This window comes from Oryzias melastigma, linkage group LG14, assembly GCF_002922805.2.
Source record: "Oryzias melastigma strain HK-1 linkage group LG14, ASM292280v2, whole genome shotgun sequence".
Classification (NCBI taxonomy): Eukaryota; Metazoa; Chordata; class Actinopteri; order Beloniformes; family Adrianichthyidae; genus Oryzias; species Oryzias melastigma.
This window is the reverse complement of record NC_050525.1, coordinates 2,853,207-2,873,854: the sequence shown is the minus strand read 5'-3', so window position 1 is coordinate 2,873,854 and position 20,648 is coordinate 2,853,207. Positions and strand designations below refer to the sequence as shown.

Here is a 20,648-nt window from a genome sequence, read left to right as displayed (position 1 = left end):
TGGTGAGAACCCATCGAGAATCGATCGCAGGACTAAATATCGCGATATATCGCAATATCGATATTTTGGCACACCCCTACTTTTAACACTGAACAGAACATTCATCTGTTTCTTCAGGAGCAACACAGACTTCATTCAGAAGTAAAAGGAACTCAATTATAATAATCTTAATAATTTTTTTTAATGCTACAGTTTGCAAACAGAAGAAAAATGTTGAAATTACATTTTAAACAACACACTTTATCTGTTGTCAGTCAAATGGTTCATAAGCTGCTCTGTAGGCAGTGTTGCCAGATAGTGTCAGAGCTTTCCAGCCCTTTGTAAAGTTTGTGAATCTGACTGATGACGTCAGTGCCTCACCAGCCGTGAACCTCACCGCACATCACTGCCCTACAGCAGGCAGAATGCTGCAGAACAAAGATGGAAGCCATTTGCTCGCTCCCCGTTTCCACGGATAGGAAAGGGAGAATGGGAATGATGGACAGAGATGGATCCTCTGGTAAATGAACAGAAGAGCAAAGAAGAGTATGATGAGCTGTCAAGTTTTCTTTCCTCCCTTTTTGGTTGTGTGTTGTTTTGTCCATGGCCCCCCAGGGCAACCTGCAGGACCCCACATCTGATCAGGACTCACGCATCTCTGCAGTTCTTAAAACACAAGCTCACACTTGCTTAAAGATAAGCTGTGTTGTTATGGTAACATGACTTTTATTTTGCAGCTGCAGCTGCCAACGGAACTTCATTAGACACCAGGGGACCGAGGCCCTGTACAGGCTCTTGGTAAATGCATTGAGGACATTAATGACTGGATGTGTCACAACTTACTTCAATTAAACAAAAACAAAACGTCTGATTATCGCTGTCTTTATCTTTATGTTAGTTATGTTAGTTGTGTTTCAGTTACGAGTGTTTCTAAACTTGTGTAAATGTAATTTTCAGTGTCAGGTAGAATCAGTCTGAGACGTGATTCCTTTCCTACGTCTCAACAGAGGCGAGGTTAGCGTTAGCATGCTGCTATCGCTCCATGAAGAAGGCAGAATTTCCTCATCATCAGCTGAGAGTACGATCAGTAATCCCAAAGTCACTTCAAAGTTCGTTTACACATAAAAGGTTCTGTTGAACAGGTTTTATTGTTCTAACAGAGCTACGTTTCATCCCCAGAAGTCACATGATCATACAGTACATGGTAGCGTTTTGTGAGCGTGGGGTGTTTGGTGTTTCATGAAGGCAAACTTTGCCTTTTTGGATGTTATTGTGTGTACACATAATCATAAACTATCATACAATATCATACAATAACGAAAATAAACCAATACCAGGGAAAGTACTCAGAGATTTACCAAGTCCACACATATAGTTAGCCACAGCCGAAAGAGAGTAAGCGGTCTTATCCGAAACCGGACTTACATCACACAGCTCCGTGCATGGTAGGGATGTCCCGATCCGAGAGAAATAACAGTTAAGAAAATTAACTACTGTGGTAATAAAACTGAAAATGTGATGTCTTAAGAACTTATAAAATAAGCACATAATCTTAAAAATAACTAAATAAATAAAATTAATAAATTAAAACTAATAATGATATCAGTTATTCATTAACACTCATCAAATTTTATGCTAAAACAAAGTCATAATTTATTTTTAAGAATTTTAAATGAGAACAGGAATCACATTTGGTCAAAAATGTTCAATAGCTCTAAATTTGTTAAAGCTAAAGTCACTAAACTTTATCACATGACTAATTATCACTTATATAACAAGAAAATTGTATTTTTTTTCCTAGTATATATTTGCTCCATTTTTACTTGTTTATTAAAGCTACTTCACAGAAGTGTTTATTTAAGTTTTGAATGATAAAAGAAGGTTATTAAAATATAAATGACGGACAACACTAATCAGTTTATTCAATTTCTTCATATTGAAATGTCTCATAAAAGTATCAGATCGGGACTCGGTATCGACAGATACACAAAATCAAATGACTCGGAATCGGATCGGGCCCAAAAAAAACTGATTGGGACATCCCTAATGCATAGAGTTTATTGCCGCGTGGCATGAGCAGGTTTGGGAGCGGGGTTGAAAGAGAAGAGCCACAAGCGCATTGGCGGGCCTCAGTCGTTGTTCTGGAGTTGTAGTTATGAGTTTTTGTGGGTGGTTTGTGGTTTGAGGACTGTAAAGCCCTATCAATTTGAGCTGACAGCGCGTAAAGTAAGAGCTCACAATGGCAATGACACTGACAGTGACGCTGAGAATGCCGATGAAAACGACGATGTTCCTCAGTTAGAAGGACGGGCTGGCTTATTTACAGATCGGTTTTAAAAACAAAGAAATTCTGAACCTTTTGGCGACTCGAAATCAAAGAGACATGTTTGCAGGACCGTCCACCACTTTATTATTTATTTATTCACTTATTTGTTCACTTTATTCACATACCCAGAAGCTCTTTCACCACCTTACTGCATGTCTCTGACATGCTCAGAAACCAAAGAGAATGTAAACAGTGCTCCGTACGCCCCGTTCTCCACATGAATCGTCCCGTTTCAACACACAACAACAACAGGGGATGACAACAGTCTGTCACGTTAGCTAAGTACACTGAAAATTCCGAAAACGATTCCTCTTCAGATGAAAGCATCACACAGAAATGAATGAGATCTGATCTTTCACGGAGGAAGAAATGACTGGTGGACCGCTGCGAGTGTCGATGGTTTTATCAACGGATCTGCAGAGATCCTGCAAGCCACCATCAATGATTAATAAACTGCAAATCAAACAAAGAAACTTCCAAACATGTGCAATGTTTTAAACATTCAGTTTACCTGTTGAAATCAGAAGCTTTTCACAGTTTAGTCGGTCTGGTTCTGCTCACAGCGTTCATTCACAATAGGCTCATTTCGATTGTAAATCTCGTAAATTTACGACTTTAAAAATCATAATTTTATTTTATTTTATTTTTTTGGTGGCCCTAATACTCCGTCGGACCATAACACAGATGTTTATAGAATTCAACTTTGCCGCAGCGCACACACATGCATGTATCTGCAGACACCCTGGGTCCACCTGCATTCTGCTGCTGGCGCTGTCTCGATCACATGACGTCAACGCGTCACGTGACCCGAATCGAGCCGTTTCTGAAGCAGGGCGAAATGCGAGTGTGATTTGTCGTTGATTTTGAAAATTTTACAAAAATCTGCATTTGTCAACGGTAATTATTTGTTATTTTTGATACATTAGAACATATGGAATATATCTGGATACGCATTTTAGCTTTGTCCCAGCCCATTAGTAGTCCTTTAATGAGGTGATCTAATAATAGTAAAATGAACTTGTTTTTAACTATTCCTGAAATTACATTAAATTAAGGCCTTATTGTTTGATCAATCCTCTAAAATCTACGCGTCTCAGATGACTGAGTGAAATGATGATTAAATCTATTATCAGAACTGTTTATTTTAAGATTATGTTTAAAGTTTATCACCTTCTGCTGCACAGCAGTAAAAATATAGTTTCTATTCAGAAGAAAAGTTCTTAAATGAGAGAATAACATAACAATCACTGCAACATGTTTACTGATTTAGGAGGATGTTTTTAAGACAGAATTTTATTTTGAAAGGAACTTGAATGTGCTGCTGTCAGATTAAAATTAATCAAAAGTGTTATAACCTATTGAAAAACATACCACTGTTATTGTTTAATTATTATGTATTATTAGAAATATTGAAATGTTCCCCACAGTTAGTGTTAATACTGCAACTACAGTTTTTTTCCAAATGTTAAAACACATTTTCAGAAACATTTAACCAATTTAACCAAACACAGTTTTGAAAATATAGGCTATATATACAAAACAATTGACCTTTGAGTTAAAAACTCACTTTGAGGTCAAAGTTAAAACTTGTCAAAACTTACACACACACACGGCAAAAACAACACTCTACACATCAAAAAACCAAACACAATTTTCAAATTAAAAGGTAAATATATAAAATTCCTGACTCTTCAGTAAAAAGCTATTTTTAAGGTCGTAATGAAGACTGTCGTCAAAACTAACAAACACACATTAATCACAACAAACTACACAACTAAACACTTGACACTGTTCATGGTTCAAAAGAAATGACACCCACCACCCCCTCCCCCGCTGCCCCACAAAAATAGAGAAAAAGAGTTTTCAGGTTTTTATTTATTTATTGTAAACTCAGGTTCACATTTATTTTACTTCACAATCTTTTCTCTGTGTGGGTCAGACCAGAGGACTTCATACCCCTCATTGGCATTATTTACCCCAGCCGCAAAACAGGAAAAAAATCTTGTTTGCCTGAACCATTCTTGACAAGATCCATTTGAAATGTCTTCACAAGCCATGTCTAAGGCCTGCAACAGGTTTTGTTGAGTGTAAGGTTGTCTTTCGTTAACCTTTTTAATGCCAAGCAGAAAAAAATCTTTAATTGGGTTAAGGAATGGAGAACAAGGTGGAATAAACCTAATACCAATTGATGATTTATGCTTTTCTATTGTCCGATGAGTAAACTTTAGTTAATACTGACATTGTCCCAGACAGCCACAACATTTCCTCTGTTATTTCCTGTTTGAATTTCTTTATGAGTGATGCAGATTGTAGTAACAGCTTGAAACTGCTGAGTCGAAGGTTGACCTTTTGATCTGCTTCCTTCATGATTATTCCATAAACCAACTTAACTATGACTTGGATCTCATTAGAACCCTTGTTCTTTATCTGGGTCCAGGTCTTGGTGTGGGTCCAGGTCTTGGTGTGGGTCTGGGTCTTGCTCTGTTATCCATCTTTACTGTAAAAAGCTGCTCAGTTGTTCCAGAACTGCCTTTATATTCACTGCAGTTGATTAGCAACAAGTGTCCTCAGTTTTGATCAGTTGTGTGTTAATGGTGATCTTTGTGTTGGAACAGAGTTTGAGTTTTGACTCTTTGCGTTCGCTTTTTGCCTCTTGTGTGTTGTGAATGCCAACTGTGTTTTAAAAGTGAAAATGTGTCATGTGTTCTCCAAAGAGTGAATTAGAGTTTTGCAAATTGTGTGTTAACAGCAAATTGTGTATTAGGTTTTGACCGGGGGCTGCACGGTGGCGCAGTGGTTAGCGCTCTTGCCTCACAGCAAGAAGGCCCCGGTTCGAATCCCGGCTGGGACCTTTCTGTGTGGACTTTGCATGTTCTCCCCGTGTATGCGTGGGTTTTCACCGGGGACTCCGGCTTCCTCCCACCGTCCAAAAACATGCTTCATAGGTTAATTGGGGACTCTAAATTGCCCCTAGGTGTGAGAGTGAATGGGTGTGTGATTGAGGCCCTGCGACAGACTGGCGACCTGTCCAGGGTGAACCCCGCCTTTGCCCATCAGTAGCCGGGATAGGCTCCAGAATCCACGCGACCCCGAAAGGGAAGAAGCGGCCAAGAAGATGGATGGATGGATGGATGGTTTTGACCAAAGAGTGATGTTTTTGAGAAAAGAGTTAAAGCAGATGATCGACTGGTTTGGAGAATGGCACTTAGTCTGTTATCAATTGAAAAAAAAGTAATACAAAAAAATATGAAAGTTTAATTTTAACTTTATCATTTCAGATTTAATGGGGGGCAAAGTTAAGGTATACAAATCTGAAGTCGCGACGAGACACCACCACCTAAGCCAGAAAAAACCCTGCACTACCGTTTGAACATCTGTATCAACGTCAGGTACAACCCTCTTTTCTGCTGCTGTGGTACAGCAAAGGCATGCTGCAAGACAGTTCCTGAGGAGACAATGACTGTGACGGTACACTGACTTATGATGGCTAGACTGTCAGGAGAACAGTGTGAGAAGCAATGTGTCTCACGTTAGAAGTTGTTTTAATGAGCCTGTATTTGACTGAACACATTTCAATGAGTTGCTGGGCCTCGTCGTTGCATCTTCAATCAAATCAAAATCAATCAAAATCAATAATCCTTTATTACTCCCACAATGGGGAAATTCTCTCAGTGGTGGGCAGCAGCCGCTGGACGGCGCTCTATCGCCCAGAAAATACACATGAGGGTACAGGAAAGATGTCAAAAATCAAGTATCTTCAGCCCGTGTCGCAGAGGGCGGCATGAGTTAAAGTACAAGCAAAAATACATCAACATTGAAGCCCATTAATTTCACAAGACAAAAAGGTCCACAAACTGACTCCCACATGTCCAGCCTGGTGGCAGCCGTGCGCGGTCGCACAGCGCTCTAAGGCACAGTCGAGGGGGGGCCTGAGACAAGAGAGAGTCACCAAGACGTTGAATTCGTGGTGAAGGTCATGGGCAGGGGAGGAATGCAGGTTTCCACGACAACGGGCTCATTTTCTCACACCTTCAGCGGATTGTTTTGGTACAGTCGGGGGGGTTCCTGATTAGAGATGTTTGTTTACTCGCAGACAGACACAGCTTCTGTCTGCCTGCTGAAGTCCAGGTGCTGCGTTATGGTGGAGAAATTCACAGATCTGGTCAATTTTCTTGATTCCCTCCAAGTCGAGCCGACACTCGCTCCATGATGATTTCCAGCCTTCCAAGGGAGACTTCGATGCGATACACGCGGGCAGACAGAGCATCGATCTTGGCCTCCAGTCCATTCAATTTATCAGTCTGAGTCTGTACGTCTCTCTGTGTCCCAGTGCAAAGCACTCCCAGTCCGCCTTTGTCTGAGAGCCACTTCACCACGTTACGGTACATCCAGGTTCCACCAGTTCCAATCAGCAGAAAGCCGGAGACAAGTAATCCAATGATGTAAACATCTTCAACATCTTCCAGAGAGAGTTGCGACAGGCAGAAAATTCTCCATTTGCCCCAAAGATCATTCACATATTCAGCCGTAGACGTGCCCCCTGGGCAGGTGGGAACCGCTTTCCCACCTCGCATGGTGGAGAAAGTTTGGTCAATAGCATTCGCAGCCCAGCAGATCAGATCCATGTTTCTTGAAAATGAGAAAAACTGAGAGTAGTCACAGAAAGACTGAGGAGACGAGACAAAGAGCCTTGTTGAGAAATAGGTAAGGGAGCTCAGAGAAAAGCATCCGCTCTTGGTGAGTGCCGGAAGAAGAGGCGCTGTTTTTAAGAGAATTCTGTTAAAAAGCTTTTTGAATATCACAGCATTGCCGAGTGCGTGCCACGTAAAGAGACAGAAATGCTCGTGCTACGCATTTTCAGTGATGTTAAAATGAACTCTAACAAGTCAGCATTTGGACCAGGATCTGCTTAGGTGTTTTCAGACTGAAAATGTGTTACAGATTATCAGGGAAAATGGACTCTAGTTCACGTGAAGAGAACCAAATGTGTCCATTCTGAATACAGCCTCAGTCTATACAGAAAGTGAGGCAGTGTATTTGAAGTTAACTTTTTATTTACCTTCTTGATATTGTAAAATAAAATGTCCCAACTTAGTCTGAAGAAGTTTTCAGTTTGTAACCTTCCTACACAACACATAAATGGTCTATAGTAGACTCGCTATACTGTACTTATGTATACTTAATTAAATAGTTATTCCTTAAGGTTTAAAGGCAAACACCATAAGACTAGCAATATAGCAGTCCTTGTCCTTTTTAAGCTGTTCAGGCTGAGAGAATGTGTTTGGAGGAAAACTTCCATTCTGCACTTACTGTAAGCATTTTTATTCTAAGAAAAACCACTCGTGTTTCTTGATCAAAAACCTATGGTGGCCCTGAAGTGCAAAACACTCAATGCAAAAATATATTAAAGATCACAGCAACAATTAAAAAGCAAAACAAATGATAAACAAAACATTGTATGTTAGAAATCAAGACAAAATGCCCAAAACACAGCTATAAAAGAATGAAACAGAATAAAAAGGAAATGTTTCAGAGGGGACCTTTCTGTGTGGAGTTTGTTCTTCCTGTGCATGCGGGTCATTTGAGGACTCCAGCTTCCTCCCACCGTCCAAAAACATGCTCCATAGGTTCCCATTGGTGTGAGTGTGAGTGTGTATGTGTGTGTGGTTGAGGCCCTGTGACAGACTGGAGACCTGTCCAGGTGAACCCTGTCTTCACACAGCAGTAACCGGGTTAGGCTCCAGCACCCCTGTGACCCCGAAAGGGACAATGTGGTTTAGAAAATGGATGGATGGATTTTTTAATTCACATGTCTTTGTCTAACTACGTTCTGCCAGTGCTGAACTTTTCTTGGCCGCTCAGATCTGGAAGAAGGGTTAGGGTTACTGCTAAAACGTGTGACCAACAACATTTAGCTGTGGACATGCCTAAAATACTGCAGGCAGTGCAGCTATGTGCATCTTAGCTGCTATTATAAACATGTAAACAACATCAGCAGTTATGTTTTTCTGGACACAAGTTTATGTTCACGAGCTGAACAGTGTAAATCATGGCCTGTGTTGAAGAGAGAGAGATGGCAGGATGATCATTTCTTCATTCTAAGTGCTATAAGTTTAGTCCCTCCCACTCCACAGACAAGGAGCCACTGGATGAAGGTGAGGAGTAAAGACAGTTGCAGAGGAAGCAGTCCGTTTGCATGAATTCCTGTGATTGTTGCACGCTCTCACAAGTCTGCCGGAGTGCAGAGCAGCATTTCCACATCCACCGTCTTGGATGCACTCCTCTGCTCGGACACACAGTTCTCCAGAGTTCTGGCTCGCATGGTGCAGCCGACCGGACCACGTCCGGAGCCTCCTCCGAAGCACACACCTTCTATGTTTGACATCAGACCCAACGCAGTAAGGAGCCAGAACCAGAATACATGCTTACATGCACGACAACCAGATCAACAATTTGCAAGTTCTGATCCTCATGAGTCTAATCAGAGTTTATCAAATGTTTACATGCAGCATTTTTCCACTTTTGGATATCTTGAAATTATGCAGATACTGCGGCCATCGAGGCCTGGAGTTGTCTGTCCCTGGTCTGTAGTATATTTGCTCTACCGGCACTTACACTCTATTATAAATAATGACTAATGATCATGTTTTAACATACTACTTTTCACTAGGGGTTGTAAGAAAATCAGTTTAAGAGCTGCTGTTTTTTAGTTGTGTTTGCAGAGTGTCCATCTTCTGTGTGTGGAGGATACGCGTTCTTTCAAATCACGCAATAGGACAAAATGCAAAGCAAAAAAAAAAAGTTTTTGGCCAACTAAATGTTTTGGAAAAATGATACAAACAGTCAAGTTATGTGCAGCCTGTTTGTTTGTCTGTCAGGTGGTTCAGTGTCCAGCTGAAGGGACTTCTTTAAACAGAGCACAAATCTGGTGTGAAGCTGGTTCTGTTCCGTGCAGCAACGGCTGAGCTCTGATTGATCTCTTGTGACAGCTCCAGCTTAGACAGGCTCCTGTGTGTTGCTGTGCACAGTTGTGTGTCATGAATCATGAGGCCACCCCTCAAACCTCTGTTGCTTCCAGCTCTGCTCTCATGACAGGGAGGGTCAGGACAACAGGAGTGACTCACCTCGTCTCTGCATGCTGCTGATGGACGCATGTTTCATGTTTTTATTAGAATTTATTAGAATCACTCTGAGGTGATGCAGCGTCTGTTTTGAACTGTTCTCACATTATCTGTACTGACAATGTTTCAGAACAATACTCACAGTGCCTATGTGAACCTCGTATTCATGTTTGTGTGGTGCACCTCAGCAGACCTGCATGGACACTTTCATAATGAAGCAGGACAAGGCTGTGACTTCCTGCTAACGACCTGCAGCTCACATGTTTAGCTTCATATTTGATGGGAGTCTGTCAGGAAAGAAGGAATGTTTTTTTTTCTTCTTTTAATATCTTGTCAAACAAGATATTGGTTCGTTTTTCCCCACATTGAATCCCTGCTTATCGATTAATCTCTACACATGCCTGATTCTGTCTAAAGTGGATGAGCGGCTCTTCTAAATCACTGTCATATTGACCAAGGGATTCCTTTAAGCTTAAGCCAAAAGACGCTTCGTGCTCTTCTCTGGATTACCCTGTTGTCCAGATGAGTTCAAGGTCAACTCAAAGCCTGTAATGTTGTAATGTGACCAGATCACACAGCTACAAACAAGTGCAAACTGTGATACTTCCACCCCCATGCGGAGCATAACCACTGATTCTTTATAGAGATTTATGCTCTCTGCTTCTCTTCTTCTTCTTCTTTTCCTTTTGGCTTTTCCCTTCAGGGTCGCCACAGCGAATCAGTTTCCTCCATCTAAGCCTGTCTTCAGCATCCTCCACTCTAACACCAGCCACCTTCATGTCTTCATTCACTGCATCCATAAACCTCCTCTTTGGTCTTCCTCTAGACCTCTTTCCTGGCAGCTCTAGACTCAGCATCCTTCTACCAATATATTCACTGTCTCTCCTCTGAACATGTCCAAACCATCTCAGTCTGGCCTCTCTGACTTTATCTCCAAAACCTCTAACATGTGCTGTCCCTCTGATGTATTCATTCCTGATCCTATCCATCCTGGTCACTCCCAAAGAGAACCTCAGCATCTTCATCTCTGCTACCTCCAGCTCTGCTTCCTGTCTTTTCTTCAGTCCCACTGTTTCTAGTCCAAACAACATGGCTGGTCTCACCACAGTCTTGTACACCTTTCCTTTCATTTGTGCTGAAACTCTTCTGTCACACATCACACCTGACACTTTTCTCCACCCATTCCAACCTGCTTGCACTCTCCTCTTCACTTCTTTTCCACACTCTCCATTACTCTGTACTGTTGACCCTAAATACTTAAACTCCTCCACCTTCTTTATCTCTTCTCCCTGTAACCTCACTCTTCCACTCTGGTTCCTCTCATTCACACACATGTACTCTGTCTTACTGCGGCTAACCTTCATTCCTCTCCTTTCCAGGGCAAACCTCCACCTCTCTAACTCCACCTCCACCTGTTCCCTGCTCTCACTACAAATCACAATATCATCTGCAAACATCATAGTCCATGGTGATTCCTGTCTAACCTCATCCGTCAGTCTGTCCATCACCATTGCAAACAGGAAGGGGCTCAGAGCTGATCCCTGATGTAATCCCACCTCCACCTTGAACTCCTCTGTCACCCCTACAGCACACCTCACCACTGTCTTACAGCCCTCATACATGTCCTGCACTGCTCGGACATACTTCTCTGTCACTCCAGACTTCCTCATACAATACCATAGTTCCTCTCTGGGCACTCTGTCATAAGCTTTCTCCAGATCTACAAAGACACAGTGGAGCTCTCTCTGACCTTCTCTGTACTTCTCTATCAACATCCTCAAAGCAAATGTTGCATCTGTAGTGCTCTTTCTTGGCATGAAACCATACTGCTGCTCACAAATGTTCACTTCTGCTCTTAGTCTGGCTTCCACTACTCTTTCCCACACCTTCATTGTATGGCTCATCAGCTTTATTCCTCTGTAGTTACCACAACTCTGCACATCTCCCTTATTCTTAAAAATGGGCACCATCACACTTCTCCTCCATTCCTCAGGCATCTTCTCACCACCTAAGATCCTGTTGAACAACCCGGTCAAAAACTCCACTGCCATCTCTCCTAGACACTTCCATACCTCCACAGGTATATCATCAGGACCAAGAGCCTTTCCACTCTTCATCCTCTTCAAAGCCCCTCTCACTTCACCTTTACTAATCTTTCTTACTTCCTGCTCCACAACCGTCACCTCTTCTACTCTTTGTTCTCTCTCATCCTCTTCTTATTTACGCTCTTTGCTTGAGAGAAACTTTTCAGGTCAGGGATTAGCAACACCACATCTGTGAGCTTTTGAGTCTGTATTGCTTTACAACAGGAACCTCTCTGAACTGACAGAAAAACAAACCCTTCAACTGGAACATCCAGTTCTGTACATCAGAATCAGAACCGCCTCCTTGGTCTGCCTAAACCTGATGTCTGCTGTTTTTCTTTGCAGATACAAGGAGCTGATGACGGGGAAGACTGCCAGAGAGATTGTTGCCATTTTATGGATTCTGTCTTTTGTCATTGGTCTCATCCCATTCTTTGGGTGGAACTTAAAGAACAGGAGGTGCAACAACAGTTCTGGAAAGAACACTACGAACTATGAAGAGACGAAGGACAGAGGGCACTTACTGCAGAGCTGCAAGGTCACATGCAACTTCGAGATCGTAGTGGACATGGAGTACATGGTATACTTTAATTTTTTTGTCTGCGTGCTGCTGCCGCTACTCATCATGCTGGGCATCTATGTGAAGATTTTCATGGTGGCCAGGAAACAGCTGAGACAGATTGAGCTCAAGTGTGTGGGCAATGGCAAAAGTCAGAACCAGGGTCTGCTGCAAAAGGAGATCCGCGCTGCCAAGTCTCTCTCCATCATTGTGGGACTGTTTGCCGTCTGCTGGCTGCCGGTTCACATCCTCAACTGCCTTACACTGTTCTACAAGGATCTGGAGAGGCCTCCGGTGGTCATGTACGTGGCCATCATCCTGTCTCATGCCAACTCTGCAGTCAACCCCATCATCTACGCCTACCGCATCCAGGAGTTTAGGAACACTTTCCGCAAGATCCTGAGTCAGCACTTCCTGTGCCGCAGGGAGGAGCTCTACCTGAGCTCCAACGGCAGCAGACGCGACCGAGACCAGATCCACATGACCATCGACCCTCTGCTGTAAACCTGCATCCGCTCTGCTGTTTGGTCCCCAGTTCTTTTTTTTAATGTTTACAAAAGGAGTTTGAGAGGACAGAGCTCGATGGCACCCTGAAGGTGGTGCTGTATTTATGAAGCGTAGTGAAGGTTAGGAGCCCGAAACAAGCTCAGCAGCAAGTCTTACCTAACTGTTGTACATGTTTTTTAACTGCTAACTAGACATGTTGGACTATGAAGAGGATTCAAACTCAGAATGCAATTTCTCATTCTGGTGTCAACGTCAGCTCACTCCTCTTTCTGACCCGCTGCTTTCAGTCAGCCATAATGGTGAATTATTTATTTGTTGAAAAAAACAAAAGTGCTTTAGAATGTAACTAAAGCTAGACCTGTACTTGTGGACCTCAAGGAAGCGCTGTGGTCATCTGTGGTTTGTTTGGGTTGTGAACCTCTTAAAACGAAGGCATTTCCATTACCGCCTTCCCTAAAGAACGAAATCTAAAAATATTTCATTTCTTCTTCTAATTGCAACTAGCTGCAGGGTTTGACAGCACATCAGAAAGAAGGACATTTCTTTGTACAGCAGGGCTGTTGTTCAGCTAAGTGCAATGATCTTTAAATTGAGTCTGAGTTCATTTTTTATGCCCCACAAGTGTTTCCACGCAGTTTGAATGGAGTATAAATAGAAATGACAAGTCCTTTCAACAATAGATTACTTTTGCTTAGTTGTGCCAAATTCAGTTCATATTTCAGATAGTCAAGTTTATCGTCAGGTTTCTTTAAAATTCAAAACATTTTCCTAATTATTTTTTTGAATTTCATTTCACCACCAAGACAACCTGGATTTTAAAAAATGGGAAATTTTAACTAAAGTATTCACAAACATTCCAGTTTTCTTTAACTTTAATCTAATGAAACAAACAAAGTCTCTATAGAGACTTTAAATAACTATTTCTGAACTGTGCGATGCACCTGATTATTCCCAGTTTTAAACTTTTGAAAAATTGGTATTAAAACGATTCAGGGGAAATCAAAAACAAGTTTTACTAAATAAAAGTTGTACCTCGTAATAAAATGAAGAATGTCAAACATGTCAGTCCTTATGTCTGAGATTCATAGCCCAGCAGACACACAAATACACATATTTGTCTTGGCAGGTTTAAATTTGACTTCTAGACAATATATTTTCTCCCTAAAAAGTTCCTGAACTACAAATGTCCCAAACTCAGCTCAGTCTGGCATTGCAACTCTAAACCAGCCACTGATGCTTAAGTCAAGTCCCTCTTTGATCTTAATGAATAACAGAAATTGTCTAAATTTTAAATTAAACTTCAAAATAATTAGTCTCTTAAAGTAAAACTTGTAAACACATATTTATTACTTTTACTGCCCTGATTTTACCAATCCGGACATTCAACCAAACACCTGAATTGGCGGTTTCAGTTTCAGAAATGGCTTTCTTTACATTTCAAGTCATCGTGAACTTTTTGTCCTAAATCATCTTGTCCTGCAGGAAATTTGTCAAAAATGAAAATCTTTAGTTATTTGATTCTTTTAGTTCCCTAAACTTTATTTTTAGTGAAATGGTTGTTACTGGCGAGCCTGTGTGATTGTCAGGTCCAACCTAGTACATACATTCACTTCCAGCCACATAATCCACAGTTTTGTTCTGATGGGAAAAAGAATCATTAAGAGGTTAGAGAAGGGTTAGAAGTATGTGCATCATCCCGTGACCACAGGCATAAAACTGATGCACTGCTGGGTTTCTGTCTGCTAGTGGAAGCCTCTGTGGCTTTCATTTCAGCACGATTCACCCTCAGCTGCAAAACTCAGCAACAACAGTTCCTGTACGACGAGCCATCGATGACGTGCTGCAACCTGACACAACCTATGTGCATCAGTCATCATTAACCTGAGCTCGGGGCACACATGTACCTTATGTTTATGTATTCAGCGCCTTTAGTCTTTCTAGTTCATCTTTAAGCTTCCTTCGACACCCCAGTCAGCCCTCTTCTATTGCCAGTCAAGCAAATGCTGAAAGGAAATTAACTTTCAGGACTGCTGAGCCCTGCATGGTCCTCTGTGCCTACAGACAAGCCAGGAAATCCAGCTGATGGGAAAAAGAGTCAACACAAAGCAGATAAGGTAAAGCAGACATTGTCACAGAGTTGGGTTGTTTGGCCCCACAGTGGATCATCGCAGTGAGCACTGAGTCAGAACTTCTGCTGTGTGTCTGGGGGTGTAGTTGATGAGGATGCTGGTAAAAGCACATTTCAGCCACACCAGAAGGTCTCTCAGGTCCAAGCATCGAGCATCACTACAGACAAGAAACACTTCCTGCTTCACAGCCCCCCCCACTACAAGGGCTAAAACATTACTGTGTCCACGCTTTAGCACATTCCAACGGAGACGTCTATACTGTAAACACTAAAGAGCTCTGTGATGTCATGTTGTTATCTTTGTTGACAGTTAGTGAAAAAAATGACAAAGTCTTCAGCTTCCTTTAAGATGTCACAGTAAAAACTACTGCCTCCTCCTTCAGATTTACCTGTAAGACCACAGAAAGCTGAGCTGGTTCAGCATTCCCAAGTTTGTCCGTATGCCATGTCATTAATAATCAGGAAATCTGCTAACTTTCTGTATGCTTGGTGAATTATTTTGTTAATAAAGGCAATGTTTATATTGTTAAAGCTCTGACTTTATTCATTATAAACTTACAGATATTTACATGTTTACAAGTTTTCTGAACCATTTTTGTTCCTCCAGACCAAAGCGGGTTCAGAAAAAAAATGCACTTTAAATAAAAAAGTATGCACTCAATACGAGTAACTTTATCCCCTAAAATTCCCAGTCTTTGGGAATGTGACAGGGCTCCAAAGTTTGGGTGGATTTGCAGAAAAGCAGCTTGCTCTGATGAAGGTGGGGGGCAGGTGGTGTCACAGAGCTCCCGTCCCGCTGAGCAGCACAGACATCTGCTGATCAGACACGGTCTCCTGCAGAGTCAACGCCATGGTCTGGCTCAGGTACACTGCCAGGATGTGTTTGCACTGCCGGGAAAGATTGGAGACAGATTAAAGACACGTGGACCAGCAGGACTGCAATTACCTCCTCTAAACCCATCAGGAACACCTGTGGGAAACAAATCCTCCTCACTCTGTTCAGTTTCAACACATCAAACTGTGCAGATGTTTTCTTTATCTTTGGACTTGTTTTTAGCAGCTCATCCTAAATACCAAAACTCCTTCATTCTTTGAAAAGAATCTCTCTTTGTAGACTGTTCTGTGGCTGTATGGGGAATGCTGTGAACATAAAGGCTCATGGGGAGTCTCCATGGTCTGCTTCAGCTCTCTGTTTCTCACACGGATTTAGCAGCAACCCCCAGGGAGGCAGAGCTCCCTGCTAGTTAGAAATAGCTGAAGCCGCCTGCTTTAGAATATGTTGTTGCACCAGAGGGAGAAACACCCATCAGTGGTCGGACATAAAAAAAAAATCCGCCCTGAACATCTCCACACAAACACTCCTGGCAGGACAGCAGCTATAAGATGAGTCTGTAGATCAACTTTTAGACTTAGAAAGTCTACACGGCATAAAAAGAAGCAAACCCATCTCTAAAAGATTAAACAAATGAAAAAAAAATAGATTTTTTTTTTTATTCAGAAAGTTTTGAAAACTTAATTGTGAATTTATGTGGCAAAGAAGCTCTTGTCACACACACACACACACACTGGAGGGTGTGCTCATATCTAACTTCATGGATCCAACTTCATCTGACTTTAATAACATATTCACAAAATTCCAAGATGTATCTGTGACAGTTAAAGACCCACTGATGAAAATTATGTTTCCGGTGTTTTTCACGTCCTTGTAGCATTTTTCTGATGATAGTGGACGGATGTAAAACAAATTTAGAGTAAAACTGCACTTCTCAGTGTGTCTTTATTCAAATCACTGTGAATCAGGAGCAGATGAAAATCCAGTTTGAAAAATACTGGAGTCATGATGTTAAAGCTGCAATGGGCTGGCCACAACCCCCCTCCCCCCCATTTTCCTACAGACAAATAGATCCATGAACGTCATGGTTTTCCTGGCCTAAGCTGGAATCTGGATCAGAACTGTCTAAACGGCTTGATAGCTCTGATATTGATCAGCTAACTGCTAGCAGGAGAGCTCTCAGTTATGGGTGATGGGAAGTGGGACCGAGGTTGAGCCATGCCAACAGTTCTGCCCACAACTCAGAGGAGAATTTCTGATAAACTCCCACCACTCTGCAGAAACTATGTCCTAGAAAATAACAGGTCTTTGGATTGTGGTGAAAAGCAGCATCATCATCATTAAAACCGCACTGGGAACACTTTGAAAATAGACCAACAGATGATTGGAGAGGGACTTTAGGATCTGCCGAGTTTGGAAATCTGGAGGAAGCATACACCACTGTGTTTCAGCATCATGATCAGGACTCATTCTAACTCAATGCATTTTTCACAGACCAAAGTATAATTGGTCTGAATTCCAATGTAGTTCACTTTCAGCTTATCCCTTTCGGGGTCCCCACAGCGTAACAGCACCCACGGTTTCCCATCAGTGATTTGGCAGAGTTTTTACGCCAGATGCCCTTCCTGACACAACCCTGTACTTGAGGGGCACAGGGACCCAGTTAGGCAGCAGCGTCAAGGGTCTTGTCTAAGGACCCAATCTGGGTGGGGATCAGTGGACAACCCTGGGAATCGAACTCAGGGCTCCTGCGTGTCAGCCCTTCACCTAGCCCACTGAGCCACCCAGTCACTTGGTTTGAATTCCAATAAAACATTTAAAGACATCTTCATCTATTAACCTGGAGAAACCAGGTTTGTCTAGTCTCTACCCATGGTCAGTGTAACCAGGTTGACAGGTGACATTTAAGAAAGCAAGTTACTTGAGAAATCCAATGGTAGCCGGATTCCTCATGCTGAAACGTCAAAACATGCCAGCGGTGGGACCAAGTCATTGTTTTGCAAGTCTGAGTCAAGTCCCAAGTCTTTGTCCTCAAGTCCGAGTCAAGTCTCAAGTCAAAAGCACCCAAGTCCCAAGTCGTGTCACAAGTCAAGACCAACAAGTCTCAAGTCAAGTCACAAGTCCTACTACTAATGTTTCAAGTCATTTCAAGTCATTTAATAAACAATGTAATATTAATAACACAGATCATGTGTGCTTTTATGAACTGTATTTTACAAGCATTTTAGCTAAATTCCCACTGAGTGGATGCATCCCCGCCTCAAAAATCCAAAATAATTTATCTATAACAAAAACGCAGTTTACCACATTTGAAATGTGGTAAGATGGAGATGGCAGGAAACCAGGGTAGTCTGGATATTTAAGGGGTCATACCATGATTCTTAAGCCTTTCAGAGTGAACTATATCCATATATATGATCATATATTACCTTTGAAACACTAAAAAACAGATTTATGAAATATTACCAGTTATATATAGCCCAAAACCACAAAGGAAATTTGCCTCATTGGGCTTCATGCAGGTAGTTTTTACAAATGCAGAAAATTAGTCATAAAATATGAACAATTGCTAAAAACTAAACAGACTAAGGCCATGTCCACACGTAGGCGGGTATCTGCTAAAACAAATATATTTTTATACGTTTTGGCCTTTCATCCACACTAAACCGAAGATTTAAGTCACTGAAAACGGTGCATTTGGAAAACTCCGGGCAAAGTGAAGATTTTGGAAAACTCCGGTTTTTCGAAATGACCCTGTTTCCATTAAATCATCATTTTGCGATAAAGCACAAACCAACTCACGCGATAAGTAATTAAAAACACGACGATGAATGAGAACAAGTGTTTTTTTATTTGACTCACTAAAAAAGAAGTATTGCGGTGACGTCACAGCTCTGTCTGGAGAGCGCGTGCAGCTCAGAGTCTATTGATAGTCTCAGGTGAGAAACCTGTTGAGCGGTTTTTAAAAAAATAACCATTCCAGCAAATAAGCTGCTGGACCTTTTTCTGTTTGGAAACACGACGGGATGCATTTAAGTTTCTGTCCCTGCACTTGCGCTTTTCCTCAAACGAGACTTCAGCATCTTCAGGCTCCAAGCTGCAGAAGTGTAGCTGCAGATGAAGCCATGAGGAAATTGTGGTGATTTTATTATGGAGGAGCTGCACGATTCTGTAGGACACTCAACTTATAAAGAGCTGTGAAGCTGTTGGATCTCTCCTGCTGTGTTGCGCTCAGGACAGACACACAAAGAGGCGCATATATTTCAAAAAAAGTCTTTCCATTACAGTTTTGCGAAAAATTTCTGTTTTGATACTTCCCAAAAACAACCTCCTCTAAGCGCATAAACTTTTTTTTTCGATAAATGCAAGTTTTTTTTCGAAATTGTGGTGTTGCCATTAGGAGGATTTATTATCCAAATTCCAATTTGCGAAATTTCATAGTTAATGGAAACACCGTTGACTACTGTTCTGGCAAGCTCATAACCGCGTCCAAGAGCGCAAGTATGCAGGGATGTGTGGATGGAATTATTTTTAAAACAATCGTGTGGACGCAACACTTTTTATAAAACAGAGGTCAGCAGATATGCGTTTGTAGAAATACCCGCCTACGTGTGTACATGGCCTAAATAAAACAGGTAATTACTGCCCTTAGACCCTCCCTCCCGGTAAGGAAAAACTCCTAAAAAACCTGAGTCAGCAAAAAAGAAGAAACCTTAGGGATTCCCACATGAAGGAGAGATCCTATCCCAGGACGGACAGGTGATACCAGAACTATCAAAGAAAGATTAGCTTCTACAGCTATGTATCTAAAAGAGTTCATTCAGATAGAGCTGAGGGACGAGTGGTGATGAAGTCCATAGTCATGATGAAGCAGAAGTGCAGTCCACGACCAGGAGCAGGAGGACAGACGACCCAGCAGGAATCACTCTCACTCAGAGATGCAAGATGGTGTCGGGGGCGTGGTCCACGGCCAAGAGTGGGAGCGTGGGCGATCCACCGGGGATCTGAAATCTCTCCAGCTCCCCAGAGGAGAGTGGGTAAGAAGAACAACATGTGACATGTACTAAGCGATGTGCACTTAAGCTTGTGGGTGATGAGGTACTGACTCTTTCAGTCTGATTTATAAACCAGTATATTTACCAACTAATGATTCTGTTTCATATTGCATTTTTTTTTTTAAACATAGCAGACACAGGAAGAAGAACTGAGGAAGAATGTAAAATACAGAGTGGTTTAGTTTGACTCCAAAAAAACAAAAAAAATATATGAATAGTACATCTAGGTTTATGTTTAACATTTCTGTTGTGAAATTGATTTTTTGTTGTTTGAGATGCAACTTTTTTTGTATTCAGTACAAAATTTCTGTCAACTTACTGTTAAAATATCTCGCATTAAGTTAACAGCAGTTAAGTTAAATTCTGTATTCAAGACAGAAAAGTAGGATTCAAAACAAAAATGCTAAATGTGAAACTAAATGTGGTGTGTATATATATATATATATACTGGTACATATAGTTAGAAAGTGATTATTCACATGACATTTTTTGTATAAATATATATTGCAAAGTTATGCACAAAGTATGACTTTGTTCACGCTGTACTTGAACAGGAAATACTCTGAATACGGAGATTATGAGTATATTCATGATTAAATTCATTAGAATAAAACCACTTGTATTTACGGTGGGCAAATCTCTTTTTTTTATATAGCAGGTGAAACACTAAAATAAAGACATGCAAACTAAAAACTCTCAAAGCAGTAAATGTATATATTTTGTCAATGAAAAAAGGAAGGAAAGCAGCAAATATTCAAGAGGGAATGTGACCCCCAGAGAAAGAGGATGTTGGAAACACACCACAAAGCATGTGTCTGTGATATAGGTGAAAAATGTCTAATCCAGGTAGAAACAGAGAAGTACATATAGGGACAAATGTTATATTTAACGCCACCCTCAACAAGACGTTGTGTGGAGCGACCATAACAGGCAAAAACACAAGAAAACCTGAAGCGACGTTTGCAGAAAAAGCCAGCCTGAAATCCAGCAAAGGTAAACATACAAACACGATTATTTCCAGCGTATTGGGCTGAATCCAAATTCTCCCCCTAATGTC

General features: G+C 41.5%; 2 protein-coding genes across 3 annotated transcripts in view; one reads left to right on the top strand and one right to left on the bottom strand.

Annotated features, from left to right (window-relative positions):
- adora2b (adenosine A2b receptor) overlaps positions 1-15,235 on the top strand; it is a 32,204-nt gene extending 16,969 nt beyond the window's left edge. The window contains exon 2 of the mRNA XM_024264958.2: positions 11,856-15,235. Coding sequence (XP_024120726.1) covers positions 11,856-12,573 — 718 coding nt within the window. The 3' untranslated portion in view covers positions 12,574-15,235. The remainder of the gene's footprint in view (positions 1-11,855) is intronic.
- Positions 15,231-20,648, bottom strand: part of zswim7 (zinc finger, SWIM-type containing 7) — a gene marked incomplete in the record, with an annotated part of 48,719 nt that continues 43,301 nt past the window's right edge. For both annotated transcript variants that reach the window (XM_036215278.1, XM_024264965.2), the window contains 1 exon segment: positions 15,231-15,592. In XM_036215278.1, the coding sequence (XP_036071171.1) occupies positions 15,482-15,592 (111 nt within the window).